Source organism: Alligator sinensis, unplaced genomic scaffold (genome assembly GCF_000455745.1).
Source record: "Alligator sinensis unplaced genomic scaffold, ASM45574v1 scaffold633_1, whole genome shotgun sequence".
NCBI classification, from domain to species: domain Eukaryota; kingdom Metazoa; phylum Chordata; order Crocodylia; family Alligatoridae; genus Alligator; species Alligator sinensis.
In genome coordinates this window covers 673,283-695,870 of record NW_005842280.1, presented here as the reverse complement: position 1 = coordinate 695,870, position 22,588 = coordinate 673,283, and the positions used below count along the sequence as shown (strand labels likewise).

The 22,588-nt window shown below is 44.7% G+C and overlaps 1 protein-coding gene across 1 annotated transcript in view; it reads right to left on the bottom strand.

Annotated features, from left to right (window-relative positions):
- HHAT (hedgehog acyltransferase) overlaps window positions 1-22,588 on the bottom strand; it is a 270,033-nt gene that overhangs the window by 234,823 nt on the left and 12,622 nt on the right. Inside the window, exon 5 of the mRNA XM_025209294.1 lies at window positions 12,154-12,267. Within this exon, the coding sequence (XP_025065079.1) occupies window positions 12,154-12,267 (114 nt within the window). The remainder of the gene's footprint in view (window positions 1-12,153; window positions 12,268-22,588) is intronic.

The window sequence follows — 22,588 nt, the reverse complement described above, 5'->3', positions numbered from 1 at the left end:
GTCCCGCAAGGTTCAGTCCTTAGACTGATATTATTCAATATCTTCATCAGCAATTTGGATGAGGGCATGGAGAGCACCCTCTCCAAGTTCGCTGACAATACCAAGTTATGGGGCAAAGTTAGTACACCGGAGGGCAGGGAGCAGATTCAGGCTGACCTGGACAGGTTGGATCAATGGACAGAGAGAAATAGGATGCAATTTAATAAAGATAAATGTAAGGTACTCCACCTGGGAAGGAGGAACCCCCAACACACCTATAGGTTAGGGAGTGTCCTTCTCAGCAGCTCGGAGGCAGATAGGGATCTTGGAGTCATAATTGACTGCAAGATGAACATGAGCCGGCAGTGTAACGAGGCCATCAAAAAGGCCAATCGTACCTTGTTGTGCATTAGCAGGTGCATGACTAATAGAACAAAGGAGGTGATGCTCCCCCTCTATGCGGCACTGGTCAGGCCGCAGTTGGAGTACTGTGTCCAGTTCTGGGCGCCACACTTCAAGAGGGACTCGGGGAATCTCGAGAGGGCCCAGAGGAGGGCCACTCGCATGATTAGTGGCCTTCGTGATAGACCCTACGGGAGGAGGTTGAGAGAGCTGAATCTCTTCAGCCTTCACAGAGACAGCTGAGTGGAGATCTTGTGGCCGCCTATAAATTTATTAAGGGAGGTCAACGGGGAATAGGGGAAGCGCTATTTACTAAGGCGCCCCAGGGAGTGACTAGGAATAACGGATGTAAACTAGTTGAGAGTGGATTTAGGTTAGATATTAGGAAGAAATTTTTCACAGTAAGGGTGGCCAGGATCTGGAATGGGCTCCCAAGAGAGGTGGTGCTATCACCTAGCTTGGAGGTCTTCAAGAGAAGGCTAGATAGTCACCTGGCTGGGGTCATCTGACTTCGGTCCTCTTTCCTGCCAGGGGCAGGGGGTCAGACACGATGATCCATTGTGGTCCCTTCCGACTCTACAACCTATGAATCTATGAATCCCTGTGTCAGGACACGAAAGTTAAGGAAATATCTGACAAAGAAGTCCTTATAATCCATGAAGGCAGAACCCATAGCTAAGCCATCCCCGACAGCCACACGATACCTCACTCTGGTTTAAAATCCCAGAAGTCCCTATCTTAGAGCAGCTGTCCAGAATTACTAATATGAAAAGTGTAGTCTGCAGCTGCTCTAAGTAGGTTAAAATTATCAAGGGCATTGTATTTCAAATGCTTCACACCAGAAACCAATCACCAACAGGAAACAAGGAGATACCTTCCCAGGAACTTCTTTTCATCCAATTAAGTATACAATTACTACTGCGCAGTAGCACTGCATCACGGTTAGTGCCAGACAATGCTACTATACGGTAGCTCTGAACTACTGTGCAGTAGCATCTTATGTAGACACACCCACTGATTCATTATGTTCCTCTTCTTTTTCTTTCATCTGCATTACCCATGCTTCTAACTTTATTTTAAATTTGTAAAAGATCTGAGAACAGATCTAACTAGAAAAAAAGTCATAAAAAGGGGATGCAACCTCACAGATGGCATCAGTTTCATGGCACAATCTGTGCAAGGGCTGCCTTGTTTTCCCACATGTTTCCAACACATTCTATGAATCATAACAGCTGGCAGTCACTTCTCCAGTCCAACTACGTCATTCTATTTAGGGACTCAAAAGGGCCTTACAAAAACCTTTCAACTGAAACTGCTGAAATACCTGGTGCTAGACATTCCACACTGCCACTAAAAGCAAGTATGTTTGGCATGATTTAAAAAAGGTGGCAGTGAAATAAATTGGGAAGTTAGCATTAAAACAGCTTAATTTAAAAAGCTGTTAAAAAAACTCACAGCATTCAGGCTATTACATTATTCTTTTCTGAGCTACAAAATGCTTAGAGTCAACTTTGGGCTCAATATTCCATATTTCATTTTTAATTAATGCTAAGGAACTATAAGTCAGACTTCTCCTTCTCTCTATAAACCAAAAATATGATTTAATCACAGAGTACCTGTGTTAATATTAGCTTGTGTAGCAATAGAGCTACCTATTAATAAAGTTGCCTAACTTCAAATGACTTCTAATTTTGTGAAGCTAGTTATCTGGGCCCAAATTTTGTATTCCAGTGTTTGCCTCTGGTTGCATTTTTCTTGAAAATTCCTACCTGTGCCCTCCTGGCCTCAAACATCTGGTCACTTGAGGCTCTGGCCCGGATGTTCGATGGTGTTCGCCTTACCGTCCCCGGTGGTCCATCCAGTAGGTATTTGCTTCCAGTGTGGTCTTCCCCAATCTCGCCTGCCACCCTGATTCTTATCTCTCGTTGCCCAGCCTTTGGTTTCTTTGGACCCACTGTGGTCCTCCAGTGGGCGTCTGTCCCCTCATCACCCACTGGGTCGGCACTACGCCACCAAGGGCTGTGTTTCACAGCCCCTCATGCTGCTCTTGCCTCCCTTCTCCCACCTGGTGCGTCTCTTTGGCTCCCCTGGTGCCCTCAACAGTCCAACCTGGTCTGGTGCTGTGAATTGTACTGGCCTCTCGAGCCCCACTGCTGTGGCCACTGGTGTCAGGGTCTTCCTGCGCCCCTCTGCCCTTTTGCCCAGGGTTCCCAGTCTTGAGGAGCTGCCTCTGGCTCCCAGCTCCTTTCGCTGCAGCCAGCAGTCTCTGGCTCACAGCATGTGCTGAAGCGTCCTTCCCTGTTGAGAGAAGCAGCTTCCACCTCCTTTATCTCCCGCAGAAGCTTTGGGGAGACACCTCCTGCCGGTATCAATCTGCCCCCTTCCTCTTTGCCAGCAGCCCGTTTTATTTCCGCCAGCCGGTGATTGTGGCTGACGTCACCGGCCGGCCACAGTTGTATAAAGGCATGGCTAAGAAGCCGCATGGGTTCCTCCCCAGGTTCTGGCTTTGCCGCAGGTCCCGCTGTAGGTAAATATCTCCCTTTATCTTTTCTTTTTCTTTCACTCCCCTCTGAGAGTTCCTGACCACGGGGTTCCCCCCTTCTGTTTCTCCCTGTGACACAACCCAAGCTGTTCCTGATGTGGTTTTTCTGTTTAAGAAATGTAGCAACCTATTCTTTGAACCACTCTAGAACCACCACTGAAATTTGGCCAGGAATTTACTTTTGTGTGAAGGAAGTATTACCCTTTGCCATGACTCTGTAAATCCACCCAAATGTGGCCAAATTATAACACATTTACTCACGTACCACATACACCTTTCCCCCAAGAAGTAGCCATTCAAAATGGGGAAGCATTTCTTAAACAAGGAGGATGATTTTAATACCAGATGGAGGCAGTGGGATGTTGGAATGGCAGCAGGGGCTGTACTTGGCACCAACTAACCCCTTTTTAAATTAAGCTAAATCCTCTGGCCACACAGAGCAGAGACAAGAGCCCACTCATCAGCATCACTCCACCCTCCTCTGCTGTAGATCTGCAGGTTTAACCCACTCATAGCCACTGCCGAATTAAGACTTTGAGAAGGATATGAGCAGTGGCTGTGAGGAAGGCAATCTAGTAGCTGTTGACTGCAGCAGAGAGGGTTGGAGGGACTGATCCTGATGAAGGCACTCTGCCTCTGCCCAATGTAGCTGGCGTATTCATCCTCTGCGTGTGCCAGTGCCATGTCAGGTCAGGCTCTGGAGATCTCTATTCTGCTTCATTCTGCCATCCCATAATAAGATGTGCGTCTTATTCATGGGGCATCTGGAGTGTGAATAAATGCAGTAAATCTTTGAGAAATTGCAGTTAAATCATGTTCAATTGAGACTTCTCAAGCTTCTTCAACAGTAAATCCCCTGGAAATTCCACTGTCCACTGAGTCGCTCAGAGCAAGAGCTGAGTAGACCTTTTTGCAGGGCTGGTCTGCTATTGATCATTCTGGGTTTGGGTCCAGGCAGCTGAACAGAGAGGCTCTGACCTCTACTCTCAATTACCTGCTCTTGGGCCCAGGCCATGTGAAGGGAAAGTTTCCTGATGTATATGCAGAGGGCGGGAAAGAGCACAGATTGGGATAAAAACCATTCAAAGGTTGGCAAAAGGGACGAGAAGCTAGCATGAGGGAAACAAACTCACTGGCTGAAAAATGAGACTGGGTCTGGGCAACACAGGTGGAGAGAAAAAGAGGCTATGACTCGAAAGGAATAAACCTTCAAAACAGAGTTTGCATCATGTGCCATAAATAAGGTATCAGTCCACACATTAAACAACAGAAAATAAGTAAGCTTCATCCATCCTGCACGCTGAATAAAGTAGAAATCCTTGTAGGAAAAACAGCATTAAATTAAAAAGCATTTCAGAATTAATACCATAAAGTACAAGCAACCTTAATTCAAGTATTTGCTAACATATGAATGTTTGCTTTGCCTTTGTAATCTGGATCATGTCCTTTTACTATGTGCGTGTGTGTATGTATGTCTGTGTGAGCAAGCGTGCACGTGTGCATGAATGTGTAAAACTGGTATTTTATCTGAGCACCTGCAGGGGACTCATTAACCTAGAATGCTACTACACCTCATATGGATTTAATTAAAAGCAAAAATACGGGAATATTTTTGTATATATACTCTTCTATATCAGCGGCAGCAACAATCTTTCAATTTGGGGATGATCTCTGCCATGACTAATTGATGGGTCTTGAGGTGACTGAAGAGTCTGCAACAGATCTGTCTGCAGAAGTTGCAGGTTTTTCCACAGGATGAAAACTGTGATTACTCTTTTTTCTTCCTCTGCACTCTCTTCTCTGCTTCAAGGACAAGATGCTTTACCTTGAAATGGGCTGCAACTTCATTAAGGCAGCAGTGCTACTGGAGTCAGTTAGCAGCCAGCTCCTCCCAACTCGATACTGGCATCCATTTTCTTGAGGCATGCCTTCAGTGTGTGCTTGTAGCATTTCCTCTGGCCACTGCAAAAACTCAGGCCATAACTCACCTGGTAGTAGAGCATTTTATCACTCCTACATCATAGTGTTTTTATTCCATCGAGTTTCAGAGCCATGCAACAAATTGTTTGACACTCACTAGCACTCTGCTCAAGAACCTGTTCCCTGAGTTAAATTCTAAAATCCACAGTCGCCGAACGGACCTAACCCTGGGGCCACAAGGAATATGTGCCTACCTCTGCTGACCATGTGATTTTATTGACAGGGAAGGAAAGGAGGATTATACTCAAATCAGGGAGGGAAAGCCCAAGGGGACATTTTCTTAAGTATGCAACAGCCAAGCACAGATTTTGCTGCCTGGCTTCTACTTCTGCACTCAGCCATCACAGCTGGCTCCACCCTCCCTAGCTGCTTAAAAAAAAGACAGCTTCCAATTCAAAAGGCCACTAGTGACCTGTGCAACACTCATTTTGGCAATAAACAGACGGAGGAAGGCAATCACTACAGCATCAGAGGCAGGAACTCTGAACTGTATCTCCCCCTCCTGTGGTCTAACCCTTGAAACAGCAAGGGAATAAACAACACAGCTCTTGCTTCACTCCGTTCCCCAAGCAAGCAAAGGGTAAGGCCCTTCCAGGCCTATGGGAGATGAATAAACTAATACACACCAATCCAGGTGGAGAAAGGGATCCCGCAGCCACACAGGTAGCAGTACAGCATTGCAGAGCTGTGACAAAGGGAACAGGTTTACAGGAGTAATAGCTGATCTGAAAGGAAGACTAAATTTCAAAGAGAAGAGCAGTCTTTCATTTGAGGAAGATGACAACATAAATGAGAAAGTATATTAAAGAGAAGAGGCAAGAGGGTTTAGGGTGGAAGGGGAATTGGAATGGCTTAAGGATGAGGTATGAATCTAATGAGTAGTACACCAAAACGCTGAACTGATGGGGGAGTTGGAATTTCTGATGGATGGAGTAGTACTAGTGTTGACTACAAAGGACCAACTCACAGGATCATCATAAAATTCTAGTTTATTGGACGGATGCAAAAGTCAGACCATAAACCTTAGTGCTGATCCCCTCAAACACACATGCATTCACGCGCACACACTCAGTAGCTAGCTATGAACACTAAGCACCCGCATCACGAAATGCCTATCCCCAAGCACTGGAGTCTACTGTCGATGGCCAGTCAAGGCTTCTTTCAGTGTGATGTTGCTTCAGAAGGGGGGTCACTGGCTGGTCCTTCTGGATAGACAGACAGGCTGCTGGTCAGGTCAAAGAGGGCACCATTGGGAGTCATTCTTCGCTGCCTTTTATCCCTCTCTGGCAGACTTTAGTGACTCCCCAATTCTTGGGTTTACCCAATCCAGGGGTCATTGACCTCGAGGGATGTCCCTCTTGGTAGCTGCTGGATGGCAGCCGTCAGCCCCAGAGGTCACGTCCGCAGGTACGTGCAGTCTCGGGAGTCTGTTGATGAATTTTGATTGATTCACTGCCGCGAGGAATAAAGCTCTGGAAGTGGTTGATCAGGGGGTATTTCAGCCCCAAGGGTCTGTTTCCAGAGTTGATTAGTTCAAACCGGTTTCTGTATCTTTAACAGTGAAGTTTCAGGGAGTTCCTGGCTCTGTATTGATTCTTTCCTCACCTTAGTCTGTGGTATGTAGGTGTTAATTGCCGCTCGTTAACTTATCCAGACTAGCTACTGCATTACAAGTCAACCATTATTCATTCAGGGACCTGCTCCATACAGAGATTCCTGCCCTTGCTAACATTGTTACATGGTACAACTTACTTTTAAACTTAAAGTACATTTGTAAACGCATCTACAAGCTCTATTTTCACTACAAGTACACCTTATATAAAAATAATTATAATATAATAAAAGAAATAGAGAATAGAGAGAGGAAGGAAGAAAAGAGCATCCCCAAAAGGGGGCAACTACTGCAAAAGGGGCTTTTGCCATATGGAGGAGCACATCGGGGGGGGGGGGGGGGGTTTGCCATATGGAGGAGCTTCACATTTGGCCGGGGGGGGGAGGCAAAAAGGTTTCTTGCTACACTAGAACCAATAGAATCACTGAGAAGCTTTATCTAGCTCTTTTCCTCTAATTAATCTACAACAAAATTGTTTTCTTTTCCCTTATTTTGTGGATTTACCCCCAAAACAGTCAATATTCAGTCTTGCAATAGTGACGGTTATAATGTTTGAAATGCCTTGTTCCTACAGAACTAAAAACAGGAACTTGACAACAGTTTACCAATAGGTCTTATTTTTAACCATAGGAGGTTGGACTTCAGAATTATTATTTTTTATGTATAGCATAGTTATTTTATAGTTTTATAATCCTCCTTCACCTCCAAGTTCTGTGCATTTAGGCTTATAATACTAAGGAAACCCACCTTAACAGGTGCAGGAAGGTTAAAAAAAAAGTCTTCCTGATGGAGCTGTTTAAAACATTGAATTTTCATCTTGTGAAAAATTTCAGTACACCAGCACCTGTTTTTTTCCTGAATCAGTACAGTGACATGCTAACAACCATCCTAGGCAAGGGCTTGGAAATGCACTCCTTCACTATTAGAACTGGAGTCAAGCAAGGATGTGCAATTGCACCAACACTCTTTTCCATCTATTGCAGGTATTCTACACTTATTGCTCATAGGCTTCCATCTGGAGTCAGCATCCGGTATCACGTGAACAGGAATCTCTTTAACATCAACCAGCTATATTTCATATCCCCAGTAATCAATACCTTCACTACTGATCTTCAAGATACTAACAACTGTCATGTGTGCCCACTCAACTGAAGAGCTCTAGGTCACTCTTGACTGCTTCTGTGAAGCATAAGCAATGCTTCAAATTACTGTCATCTTACAAAAACCAAAGTCCTTTACCAACCCACCCCAAACCAAACACTTATTCCTCCACACATTACAAGTAGAGGGCAGTCCTCGGAGCCACCTTTCCCAAAATGTAAGTATAGATGACAATATTCAACACCAGATAAAATCTGCCAGTGCTGCCTTTGGACATCTCCAAAACCATGTCTTCAATGATTATGACATCAAGACACAAACAAAACTTCTCATCTACCAGGCTGTTGTTATTCCTACCCTGTTGTATGGGTGTCAAACTTGGTTGACATCAAAAACCCCAGAAAGCTTTGGAATATTACCATCAGCAATGTCTTTGGAAAGTCCTCCATTTCTCCTGGAAGGACAGAAGAATGAATGTCAGTGCCCTGGCTCAAGCAAATACCACCAGCATTGATGCCATGTCTATACAAACCAGCTCCATTGGACAATAGGTGTCATAGGGATGCCTGGCAACTGGCTCTCAAAATAAGTCCTTTATCCCCAACTCACTGATGGTCACTACTCTAGAGGTGGAAAAAAGAAGAGATTCAAATAAACCTTGAAGGCCAATCTGAAGAAATGCAATATTAATGCTAAAACCTGGAAGACTCAATCACTGACTCATCCAAAAGGACACTGTGATGTATAAAAAGGCATTGACGATTTTGAGCAAACTTGCCTCTATGGAGGCAGATAGACAAGCGAGAAAAAGGGAAACAGATGTGATCAAACAACACAAGGATCTACCCCTTTCTTCCATAATTATTTGCCACGTCTGCATTTCAGCATGTGAAACTTGGATCCACCTCTTCAGTCCTCTATGAACTTACTGATGACCACATTTAGTGGAAGACTGTCATCCTCATGCCAAGAGACTGCTGATGACAATGACCAAAAATATTAAAATAATGACATGTTTGCAAAGTAAAATGTTCCAAACATTTCAAACAAGAAAAGATTAAGGGTAAATGTTTCAACATTTTGAAATGAAATATCTAAATGAAATGTCAAGTAGAACCAAAAATACATTTTTTTACCTTAGTATGATATTATAACAGCTTGTGAAGTTGAAATGACAAAAGTGAACTACTGAAGCTTACACATCTACATGTCAGAAAGCAAAATTTTTTTTTCAAAATGCTATTGCAGAAAAATATTTTTTTCATCAAAATCAACAATTTTACCCAGAGTCTTCACTTCCAGCTGAATTGCATTTTTCACAGAAAATAATTTATAATCAAACTTTTCAGGTAGCTCTACTTCCCAATAAAAATGCTAAGCTCCTTTAAGAAAGATTTCTTTGGTAATAGCTTTAACAGGACCACATATATAGTTAGGAGAGATACTAGTGAATTTTTTAGGAACCAAATACCCTTCCTCAGGTCTGGGAAAGAAACAGGTACACTCTCAGCAGATACTAGGTATACAAATCAAAAACCCCATGAACTACCCACCCCTGGTGATCATATACAATCCCACACAGGAACCCGCAAAAGGATCATTAAAAAATTACAACCTAAACATGGAAAGGATCACACCTTGAGAAAAATATGCCCAAACCCACAATTCCTGGTTTTCAAACCACCCCTCAACTTTGCCAAATTCATCATCGGAAGTATACACTTCACTAATCAACAAAACCGAGCAGAAAAAGGCCCTGCCTAAATCATAAATGCAGAACCTATTAACATATCTCTACCATCACCACAATCAATACATTCCACAATAAAATGCTCAGAATCTATGCAACATACGCATGCCCATCCCAAAATCTGATATCTCATCAATGCACCAAATGTACCCATGAAAAGTATGTAAGTGAAACTAAACAATCACTATGCTTAAGAATGAACTCTCAAAGAAAAATGATAAATGGCAGAAACAAATAACTACAAGTGGGAGAACACTTTTCACAGAATAAGCACCTCATCCTTGACCTCAGAGTCCTTATTCTCAAGGAACATTTATGCAATAACTTCAGAAGATGGGCCTGTGAACAAAAATTTATAACTTTACTGGGTGCTAAAAACCATGGACTTAACACAACGGTTTTTTGGCTCATTACAATCTACTCCTACTAACCTCTCTGTACCCCATAGGTAATAGCAAGACTCTTCCCTTTAAAATGGTCCTATACGTTTACATAATTAGGTTTCTCTATTTCAACTGCTCTTTACCTGGCCTGTAATTACCTTTGCTCCTCAGGTTTACTGCCTCCTTCCTTTTTTTAAATGGAAGTAAAAGCTCAGCTTCAGCTGTATCTGCTTCTTTCCCGGACCTAGGAATGGCTTTCTGGCCAAAAGATTGTCTAACATATATCAGACCTATATAGCTGGTTAAGTAAAATATATTACCCAAAATCCTGTTTATCATATATTCCGGGATGATCGTGCCTACAACAGCACTGCAGAGCTCCTAACAAGTAGGAACCTACCTAAATTGCAGCAGAAGTATAGGTCCTTTAATCCAGCTCTTTTCACCACATGCCCAGTTCCCCTTCTACCCCTGATTGGTGGAGGGGCCTGGCAGTCCCTCTCCCTCCCCACTTGCTGTTGATTGGCCAGGGGGCAAAAACTGCAATTTTAAATATGCTGCGGTTTTTGCCTCCTCCTACTGATTGGTCAAGGGGCCCTGGCAGCCCTGCCACTTGCTGCTGAGTACCCAAGAGCCAAACCCATGGCATATTTAAAACCACATTTTTTGCCTCCCAGCCAATCAGCGGCAAGCGGTGGGGCCACCAGGGACCCTCAGCCAATCAGGAGCAGGGCACACAGGGGGGGACAGAGGAGGGCAGTGAAAAAAAAAATTAAAGGAGCCACTACGCAGTGCACTTCCACCACGATTTAGATAGGTCCCTATCTATAAGGCATTTCTAAAACAGTTTATCTGATTAACGTGTCATTTACAGCTCCTGGCTTTCTGTGGCCAAAAGTGTGTCTAACATACATCCTACCATCAGTGGTTCTCAATCAGGGATACTGACACATTAAAAAAAGTGGTGAAAGGGCGCCCTGACTTTGAAAAGGTTGAGAACCACTGCTGCACACTGCTATAAAGGTGACTATTCATTCCCTCATCTATCCTTATGCAGAGTTCATGGAGCTGCTACATCCCCTGGCCTATCCAAGAGCGATGTCCTGTTAAGAAGTTTGAGTCCTGCACATTCTCAGTGAGAGAAGGTTCTGAAGGTTCAAAAACCAGTGAACTTTCTACCTCTAAGGAGGGTAGGGTTGCCAACTCTGATTGAAGCTATTCCAGGAGATTTTTTTTTCCAACATGACATAATGTCATTAATTGTACTGGGAAAGAAATTCACAATCAATTGACACTGTTATGTTTTAACAACGAATGAACTTCTGTATGAATTACATGCATACATTATATTAATTTATTTTCTTAAAATATCCCATTAAAATCTCCCGGACTGCTTTCAGTAGTCACTGGGAGATCAATGCCAATTCCTGTAGACTCACAGCCAATCCAGGAGGGCTGGCAACCCTAAAGGAGGGATTGACCTAATTCCATATATTAAGCAGGCGCAGTGAAGACCTGGTAACAGAAATGTTGATGCCAAAAAGGTGACCACCATCTCCTGAGGCAAAGTGGACAATGACTGGTCTGAAGTGTGAAGAATGGTAAGTTTGTTTCAATGCGCTGATTGACAGATGCACCAGCTGGATAAGCGGTTGAGTGACATGTGCCCTAGAGATATGATTGGACTGTGAATGTGGTATCATTTTGACATTTAAAAGAGCCTGAGTTCCACTCTGGGGAGGGGGGTGGTGTCTAGGGGTTCGAGTAAGTGTGATTTGTGTGTTTTTGGTTTTGGGTGTGTTCATGTGTGACTCAAGGAGGAGTCTAGTGAGTTTGACACTGCAAGATTAAGGGTGTTTTGTGAGTGTTTAGTATCTGTAGAGCGATTAGAGTTGTGTGTATCCTGTGTAGAGCAAGGCTCCCTGGTGATCACTTTGGGATTCGACCAGAGACCAGGACCGGTGGGCCATTACTCATATGGTAACCTATTACCCATTCCTTCGATAAAGGGAGGAGTTTGCTCTTTCCATTGTACATAATCTTTGCAATTATTGCTGTTGTCTGTTAATATTAATACATTCTTGTGGTTACCAGTTAACTGAGGAGTCTATTTGTACTAACCATTACGGTGGGATAGCACTGGGTTATAAGCAAACACCCGACTTAAGAGTTGCCCACTACCTTAAAAATCCTTTTCCTGTACTGAATTCTGAGAGGAGTAATGCCCTCATTTGCTTAATTAAGCGTTCGGTGTTCAACACCTAGACCTTCTAGATCCAATTTGTCAGAACCCTGCATTCTTCAGAACACACTTTACAACAGTATGTAATAAAAATGGACTGCTTTCCTAATTTCCAACTTTTTTTTAAAAAGGTGTGCTGCTGTAAAATAGATGCATTCATACCTTATCCAGGAAGAGTCTGGATATCTGTGATACCGCTAGATGGCCAAACAGAAGCCACAGTATACATCCCTTTCCCCATTCCATCCAGAAACTCCATTCAAAGTCTGTGGGATCCTAGAACATAAAGTGAATTGATGAATATATATATTTGCACTTAGAAAAAAGGAAAATGACTGAATAAAATACAAATGTCTATAACATCACATAAAATTATAAGAAAGAAACATTTTGGTAAAGCAACAGGATTTGATTTTCAGAGATGATGAATGACATCAACTCCAGCTAACTTCAATTTTTATATAAAACAAAGGAACTATTTCTATTGGATAGTATTTGTAAAACCAAAACTTGGAAACTAATTTAACTTGACAGTAATTCTTTAATCTCCCTACCAAAGTCTTTAGAAATTTCAAACTATAAAAATGATATGCACACACAAATCATCTCAGCATAGGGATATTTAGTAGGGCTGTCTGAAATTTCACCGGGTGTTTCGTTTCAACACTGTTTCAACTCATTTTAAACTCAAAACAGTGAAAGCAAAATTAAACAAAAGCCTCAAAACGAAACGAGGCCAGTCAAAACATTTCTAAAGTTTCTAAATGCTTCAAGTTTCGAAGCTGCGCTTGCTTGCAGGGAAACAGAAAGTAGAGAGAGGGAGGGGGAAGAGGGGGGAAGGAGTTCTCTGATAGTGACTGTGTAGCTGGCCAGTGACTGTGATCCTTCCCTGAGGTCCCTTCCAATCCTAGTGCTCTGGGGGAAGGATGGAAAAACAGCATAAAAAGCAGCATTGTTTGAACTGAGCTGCTTTCTGCCTTGGGGTCAGTTACTGAGCTGTGTCTTCCAGCAGCTCAGCAGCATCAGACAAAGGCTATCATTCATTTCCTACTTGCTACTCTGTTCCTAGCAAATGGGATGCAATACCTTTTGCTTTCTATAACCTTTTATTTTATTATTATATTCATTCATTTCTTTCAATTTATTCCTCCTGCAAAATCCTTTTTTGGTTTTTTTAATCTATTTTGATTCTTTTCCCCCCCAAAAAAGAAATCTTTGCTTTTTCTCAGTGTGCATTCCATTCACTGTGCAGGGAAGTACAGCATATATTGCATAGTATAATATAGAATTTATTCAGGAACACATACTACATACATTTATATCTTTTATTTATTACATAAAGACATACATACATACATTACATTACATAAATGCACATACATACAATTCTCTTATCTACATATATTACATAAATCAGATTACATTACAGAAGAACACACAGATTTTCCAGCACACCAAGGCAAAGACACTATGAAACACACCATGAAGCATGCTGGAAAGGCAGCTGGCAAGCCTTCAAGGAGGGGCAGAAGATGGGGTAGAGGGAGAGGTGTAGTAAGTCCATCCCCTGCCCCCCCACCCCAAAACTGAGAGACAGACTCTTTCCTACAACAAGCAAGCATGAGGCTTCCAGTTCTACAGGCAGCAAGGAGAGGGGAGCAGTGCCACTGCCTGTGCCTGAGTCTGCATCCCCTCCAAAGCACCAGCCATAACCCCACCACCGTGACAACAAGCAGCAGCACCAGCATGACAGTCTCCTCCACCCCCATTTCACTTCCCATGCTGAACCTTCCAGTGTCAGAGGAAGAGCTGAAGCTGGAGCTAGATTTGACTGCCATAGCAAGGGAAATTCTGGGGAAGGAGGGTAAATCATCTGAGTTTGTGCTCCACACCCCTCAAGTTTCCCCTACATCTTAGAGGGGGACAGGGCTGCCAGTGATGGCGCCAGCACCACCAGCAAGCTCATTACCAAATGCCGGAAGGTGGCAGGCTACTTCCACTAGAGCATCAACAGGGGCAAGATGCAGAGCTGAACATCCCACAGCATAAAATCATGCAGGATGCAGAGACTCGATGGAACTCCACCTACCTGATGCTCAAGAGGCTAGTGGAGCAACAGAATGCCATCCATGATATGGCCTTGCTCAGGGAGATTGGGATCAGCGGCCCCCTTAACAGAACTGTTCTTAAGAGAACAGATGAGTGGGATACCATCTCCCTGATCTTGGTAGTCTTCAAGCCCTTCCTCGAGGCCACCGAGCACCTCAGCACTGGCAATGCCCTCCTTAGCCAGGTGATCCCTGTAGTGAAGGAACTTCAGAACCAAATGGAGAAGTTCCAGGGGATCAATGTTCCTAGCTGGGGCAAGCGGCTGTCACCAGACATGCAGGCACTGGTGAGGCTGCTGAGGGAGGGCATCAGGAAACGTCTTGATCCCTTGCGGTCCAGTACAGTCCACATGCTGGCCACCATGTGACCCAAGGGTGAAGAAGATCATCAGCATATGCGGCAGCACCAGACATGCAGGCACTGGTGAGGCTGCTGAGGGAGGGCATCAGGAAACGTCTTGATCCCTTGCGGTCCAGTACAGTCCACATGCTGGCCACCATGTGACCCAAGGGTGAAGAAGATCATCAGCATATGCGGCAGCAAAATCCTGGATCAGTGGACGGAGGTGCTGGTGAAGAGAGTCAGAGAGGCAGAAGGACAGAGGGGGGGAACATGGAAGAGGGGGATCCACTGTCCCATGCCAGTATGCTATCCACCAGCCAGTCTACTCCTCCACCACAGGTGCTGCCAGTGTGGGCCAAGGGCATGGCTTTCATGGTGGGATCCAGAGGCACCAGACCCCACCATCAGGCAGGTAGGGCTCAGGCCTTGGTGGCTGCCTATTTCGTTGAGGACATGGAGCCACTGCTGTGCAACCCCTTGGCCTACTGGGCAACCCACAGCCAGATGTGGCTGAATCTTGCCATGGTTGCCCAGGAATACCTGTCCTGCCCACTGACCAGTGTTCCAAGCGAGAGGGTGCTCAGCACTGCTGGTGATGTAGTGACCAGCACCTCCTTGGATCCTGGTTTGGTGAAGCAGCTGGTGTTCCTCAAGGTGAACCTCCCACTGCTGGAGTTCCCCAAGCTCCAGGTGCAGACGGACTGAGTGCCACCCTCCTCACACCGTTCGTGCCTATTTCCTTTTTTTCATTTTTTTTTAAAACCATTTAATGCCCCACTCTCAGAGCTAGAGGCGGCACTCGCTGCATCACTAGCCAACAGGGGAAAAACATGTCCCTGCTGAGCTACTATGCCAGGATGAACTTGGAGATATGGATTGGGGGTATGGGAAAGGAGGAGGCCCCAGGTCCTGGGCATGATCACTAAAACTGTTCTCTGCCAGGGTCAGGAGGCCTGGTGGGACTGCCAGAAGCACAGCAGCCCCAGGAAATGCCAGGACCGAGGATCTCCCTCAGGTTGAAAGACGGGTAGGAGGTGCCATAACCTCCAGCCACCACATGCATGCACACAGTCCTGGATGGGGAAAGGCAGGTTGGAGGCACCATAACATCCAGCCACCACACATGCACACAGTCCTGGCTGGGGAAAGCCCAGACTTGTCATGGGACCAAGGATCTCCCTCAGGTAGAAAGGTAGATAGGAAGTGCCATAACGCCAGGACCAAGGATCTCCCTCAGATAGAAAGGTGGGTAAGAGGTGCCATAACCTCCAGCCACCATGTGCATACACACAGTCCTGCCTGGGGAAAGCCCAGACCTGTCACATCTTTGACAGGCTTGAGGCTTGCTGGTTGCAGTGGAGTTTTGAGGCTCCAGGTAAGCTCAGCTGAGCTGCCTGGGATGCCAGCTTTTGGGTTGAAAAACCCTTTGTCAAGCTGAGGAAGCACCTGCAGTTGGTGTGTGTGCTGTTCCTGGATGGAAGGAATAGTAAAGAAGCCAGAGGCTGGCATGCAACGAAGGCAAGAAAACCAGTCAGTGAAAATGGAAATGGAGGTGTCAGGTTGTGAGGCACAGGGCTGGGGTGGGGGGAGAAGGGTGATGTAGCAGCACAGGTGAAAGTGGATAGGTACCTGGGGAGTCAGATGTCCAACATGTTGTAATGTGTCAGAATTCCAACTTCTATATTGAGTCCATGAGTTTCTGTACCTAGGAGGCTGATGAAGTGCAGTTCATAGGCTCATCTGTGAAAAGCAGTTTTCCTTAGTGGGCACAAGGATGGCAGTCATCAGAATACTGAAGGTGAAGGATTATTGTTTTGAGTACTTTGGTCTTTGAGCAAAAGTGACCCAGATTGAAGAGCCCTCCATCCACTCAGTACTCAATGTCAATTCCAGAAGGAAAGCAGTCCTTAATGAGAACCAGGATGACTGTCAAATAAATGAAGAACAGAGTTGAGGCAATGATGCATCCTTGCTTGACCCCAGTTTGGATGACAAATGCATCTGTCTCTGATCCACTACATAGAATGGTCAGTCATCTGGTCATGAAAGTGTCTCAAGACCTTGATGTACTTTTCAGGACATAAAAGCTGGCTAGTACTTTCCACAAGGCTTCACAATTGATAGAATCAAAGGCCTTAATAAAGTCAGTGAAGGTCATATATATGTCCTGATGTTGTTCCCAACACTCTTCTTGGACCTGGCAGGCAATAAAGATAATGTCAAATGCCCACAGAATGGTATGAAACCACACTGAGATATTGACAGGACTTTCTCAGTAAGAGGTAAAAGATTGCTCAGCTCAGGAGGATGTGGGAGAGGATTCTCCCTGTTGTGGAAAGAAGGGCAATACTTTGATAGTTCAAAGAGACTTATCTCCTGTCTTGAAGATAGTCATAATGCTGGCATTCCTCAGGTCCCCAGGGATCTCTGTGTTGTTCCACATTTGAAAAATAAATTAATGGACTCTCAGTACCAGTTCCTTGCCACAAGCCCTGCAGATTTCAGCAGATATACCATCCGGTCCAGTAGCCTTGTTGTTCTTTGTTTCCTTGATGGCACACCATACTTCTTCCAGGATAGGAGAGTTTGTGAGGGATCCCCTATCAGGGGGATGGGGGATAGACTCAATGATGGTATCTGTCATAACCCAAAGGTATGATTTTGTGTGTGCTTCGGCACTAGAATTATCCCCGCCAAATTACAGCTTCATTGCACGGTAGAGTTTTCTGCTGCAGAGGAGAACCCCGGTGCAAGGAAGAGTTTCCCGCCTATTTGCAGCTTCCTTTGCAGAGTGCATTGCTCAAGTTGCAAGAGAAATGCACAGTGCAAAGGAGTTCCCGCCACCCACATGCAAATTTGTGTCCCGCTATTGGCTAGTTCTAAATTATTCCCACGCAGGGTAATAGAGACCCTGTGTGAGATTCAGAGGAGTTTGGCGACCTGATCCATCGCCCACCTCTTCCCGTCTTCGAGCGATAATTTAATAAGACGTATCTACAAAGTTCCTATTTTGGTGGCGCGCTTTTCCAGGGCATCCGGAGCTCTGTTTCCGTGCAGCCTAGCAAACTCCACATGATCGTTCGTGTTGTCTTTGTCTGTAACCGCAACTCAAGCAAGTTTTCCAGCCTGCACCGCAACCATCTCCAGTGTAAGTAAACAATCTTTAAATCTACCGCTACGAGTCTGTGCCTAATTCTAGCTTGACGCGCGCCCTCTCTGACCCCGCGTGCCCGGGCTGCTGGCCACAGCCCGCACAGAGCATGAAAAAGGACCCGGCTCGCGCCCGGCCCGCACAGTATCCACCACTGTAAACACATGGTTCAAAAGTGCCTCAAAGTGCTTTTTTCATCCAGCTTGGACAGATTCATTGTCTTTGGAAGTTGGGCTGTACATGACTTTCATTGCCTGGAAAAAGCTATGCATGTCATGTTTGTCAGCACAGAGCTGAATCTCCTTGGCTTTTTCTTGCTATCAGTGATTTTTGATTTCCCAGATCCTCCTTTGAGCTTTAGCTCTGAGGAGTCGATAGGTCTCCTTCTGCTGAGATGAGGTTTCATCTTGCCAGAATCAGCCCTTCTCTTCCAGTCAAGGAGGGACTGGATCTCAGCATCACAATCATTGAACCAGTCTTGGTGTCAATGGGTAGTATAGCCAATGGATTCAGCACAGCAGTAAGTCACTGGTGTCCATGCACATGTTAGCTGAGTATGTACTGAACGTGGATAGATGAACTAATTAAGCCAAGTTAAAAGGGAGGCTGGGAGACAGACATCTCACATCAGCTCACCCACAGTAACTATCTTAGGTGTGCCTATTCCATGCTAGGCAAAAGCTGAACTGGACCTATTTACCCCTGAATGAAATAACTACTAAATTACCATGGTTTAGCATTCATTTACCAAGAGATGGAATTTTTTTCATTTGCCTGTACCCAATGTGACTTCAAATATTGGCAGTTCTTAATGCAAATTTGTATGTTCAAGTCTTGGCTCCACCCTCAATGAACCAGCCGACAAGGGCAAGGTACCAAAGAAGCGACTATCTCCTGACAAAAAATGACAAAGATTATTATATCATGGAGCATGAGGAGAAACAAAGAACAGAACTGTGTCAGAATCTGAACTATTTCTGGGGCTAGATAGATGTGCCCTTACTCAACGCAAAACATACAATAGCAAACTAGTGCACAGGAGTATATTAGCGCTAGTTTAATTCTGATTATTTTGAAGATCCTCTTGAATTAATGTAACTTTTAAATTTTACAAAATGCATGAACTAAGAAAAATGGCAGGCTATATTTTTTATGTTTTTGGCTCCTACTCCCCTATCTAGGGGAGCAATGTTGGCTCATATTCAGCTTATTATCTGCTGTAACACCCAGGTCCTTTTCGGCAGAGCTCCTGCTTAGCCAATCAGTCCCCAGTCTGTACCAGTGCATGGGATTGTTCCATCCTAAACACAGGACTTTGCATTTGTCCTTCCTGAACCTCATGAGATTTCTTTTGGTCCAATCATCCAGTTTGTTGAGGTCTCTCTGAATCCTAGCCCTACCCTCCAGCATATTTACTACTGCCCCCCCCCAGTTTGGTGTCATCTGCAAACTTGCTGAGGGTGCACTCTATGCCATCTTCCAGGTCGTTGATGAAGATATTGAACAACACCTGCCCCAGGGCTAACCCCTGGGACACTTCACTTGATACCAACTGCCAACTAGACATTGAGCCATTCCTTATTGCCCTTTCAGTCTGATGATCCAGCCAGTTTTCTATCTACCATTCAACCCATACTTCCTTAGCTTGCTTGCAAGAATGTTATGGGAGACTGTATCAAAAGCCTTGCTAACATCAAGGTATATCATGTCCGCTGCATCCACTGAGCCAGCGGACTCAGTGGCTATCATGTCACCTCATCATTGAAGGCAATCAGGTTGGTCAGGCATGACCTACTCTTTCTGAATCCATGCTGGATGTTCCAGATCACCTTCTCCTTCTCCAAGTGCTTAGAAGTAGGTTACTTGAGAATATGCTCCATGATTTTTCCAGGGGCTAAGGTGAGGCTGACCATTCTGTAGTTCCCTGGATCCTACTTCTTTCCTTTCTTAAAGATGGGCACTATATTTGCCTTTTTCCAAGCATCCTGGTCCTATCCCAATTGACATGAGTTTTCAAAGATAATTGCCAGCAGCTGTACAATCACATTGGCCAATCACATGGACCTACTAGAATAGAATTCAATAGATTTAATTAGCTTCAGTGGGACTGTTCACAGTAAAAAGCCTTCAGCTAACATTAAATGTTCACAGGAAAAGTTCATAAGGTGGTACAGTGAACAATCTGCAACACATGCTTTAAACAGGCCCAAAAATTGCATACAAAATTCACTAAACTGGATATTAACAGAATTCTAGATGACAAATTGCATAGCTGTCATTATAAAGACCATAAGACAGAAAATACCATATTTACTCAACTCTAAGACAACCCTGAATTTAACACACACACTCCCCCATGATGAGACTCCACACCAGGAAACATTTTAATTTGGCATTATTTTTATAAACAGACCTACTGACAAAAAGTATAGCAATAACTGTAAGTCATAACTTCAACAATAACTTCAATTCAATTCAAACATTAACTTAACTTAATCTACATTAGGTTCTGTCCAGAACCTGGTGAGTGCTACTCCTTTCTTAGATCCTACAAGTTATGACTGGTCACTTTCACATGCATCCTCACTCTCTTTCCTGTTCTCATCTACTTCCTCACCTTCCCATAAAACATCATTTTCAGTTCCATTCATGGCACTGGATATATCACAGTTCTTGAAGCCTTTAATAATGAATTCTGAAGACATCCTTTCCAAAGAAGTCAGACTCTATTGGCAAACCAGTGGTATGGTTGGCTTCTTAATATTCCCACCAGGTGTAAGTACATGGTTCCTTGCCAAGAGCTAGGCTGAGTACTGACACAGTAAATGATCCTTGAAGGGCTAATTCAACAACATCCAATACTTAGAATTGAGATATCATACTGGCAGGTTATGACTACAAGTTCACAATTCATGGACCAAATTTTTGCTTTCACATATGATGTTACATGTCCTCTGAATGAATCCAACACTATTGACATTCCTCTTTTCTTTATAGTGCCCCAGGTCTCCGTTTCTACCTAATATCTAACCAGTCATTCATCAGTTCACTTAACATCCATTCTTGTTCCTGGAACCTAACCACTATTTCTGGTAGCAACTTTTCTTCTGGCAGAGTTTTGCATTTCAAAATCACATAGTATGGCAATTTTCTCCCATCTGCCAATACTGCTAACATCACTGTAATTTACAACTTTTCATTTACTATATTTCTCATAGTTATGGATTTTGTGCCTTTCTCATGGATGGTGACACTGCTCAGCATGTCAAAATAGACTGGAGTCTCATCAGCATTACCCATCTGCCCCAGCAGGTAATCATGAAGTCTGTAGAGCCCAATAATGTACCACTGGAATCCAACAGGTTTTTCACTGTGGTTTGATGGAAATGTTTGTCCAAGTAATGTTCTTCATCTCAGGACTACCTGAGCCACTATGTTGTATCATTCAGATATACCACCCACTACATGCTTCGAATTTTTGAAGGGGAACTTTCAATTCCTTCGCTATTTCTAATGCTTTGAGTCAAAGCACTTTATGGATGATTGGCATGCCTTCCTTTCCCTTTTCTTGAACATATTTGAAAACTTGGTTACCAATTTCAGCAAAGTGACCTTGTTTTGGACCCCTAAGTCCATGTGGACTTATGCATTCTCGAGTTTTCCTTATAACTGTCTCCACTGACACACATTTGTTCCAGTAACACTTCCTTCCTGTCTCACAGTTGGTTGTTTACTCAGCACAATTTACAACCTTCATTTTAAGTTTGTAGCATAGCTTCAACTCATTTCTTTTGATATCTTCTCAACTGTACCACTACGTCCTCTTTTTTCTATGTGGTCTGTCATTAGGGGTTTCCCTGCCACCGCTCACCCCACAGAATTTACCATAGGTTCCTATGGCTTTTAATTTTGGCCAGTCAGTGCTGATCAGGCTCTGTAATCTGCTGCTTTTCCTGCTACCAGATGGATCCCCTGTGCCACCTGCCCCTCCACTGGGTGCCTTGCTGCCACTTGCCTCATCATATGCTGGTTCCCTTATCATAGCTGCCTGGAGACTCACTGTGTGCTAGATCCCTTATTGTAATGCTCATGCTGGGTCCCTCATCACTGCTTCTGAGCCCCTTGTCACATGCTGGATCCTACATTGACATAATCATGCTGGAACCCTCATCACCATTGCTGGGTCCCTTGTTACGTACTAGATAGTAGATACCTCATCAGCATGGGCATGCTAGATCCCTTGTTGCTGTTGCCAAATTCCTCGCCACCACTTGTTGGGTGCTTTGCCTTGTGTTGGATCCCTTGCTGTTACTGCTGGGAGCTTCACCATGTGCTGAATCCTTTGCTTCCTCTACTAGGAGTCTCAATGCTCTAGGATCCCTCCCTACTGCTGCCCACAGCCTCGCCACGCATTGGGTCCCCAGTCACTGTGTCCCTTGCTGAACGCTGGATCCCTTGGCACCGCAGTCAGGTCCCTCCCTGCAGTAGGCAGGGTGCCTGGTTGGCCCCTGGGGGTCCCTCCTCCCTTCATGCTGACCAGCCTCTGTGGGGTCCCTCCCTGCTGCTTGCCTGGCCAGCCCCTCCCCACAGTGTGCTGGGTGAATGGCAAGCAGGCGCTCAGGTCACTCCCAGCTGCTGCCTGGCTGGTGGGTGCCAAGGAACCTTCATGCAGCTCGAAATGACCCAGCAGAGACCAGCCAGGCATCATGCAGGGTTTCTGTCTAGCATGTGCTCAGTCACTCTGAGCTGCTGTCCCAGCAAGTGCTGCAGCAACTCAGCACACCATGGCAGCCTGGTTGGGTCTCTTCTGTGTGCCAGGTTGCTCTGGCACTTGCCACTAGAGCAGCAGCTCAGAGAGACTCAGCACATGCTAACCAGAAACCTTGCATGCTGTGGGGATGCTGGGTCATTTTGAGCTGCATGCAGAGTTTTTGGTCAGAGGTTGCCGAAGCCACTTGGTACGCACTATCAGGGAGCAACTTGGAGTGACCCTGC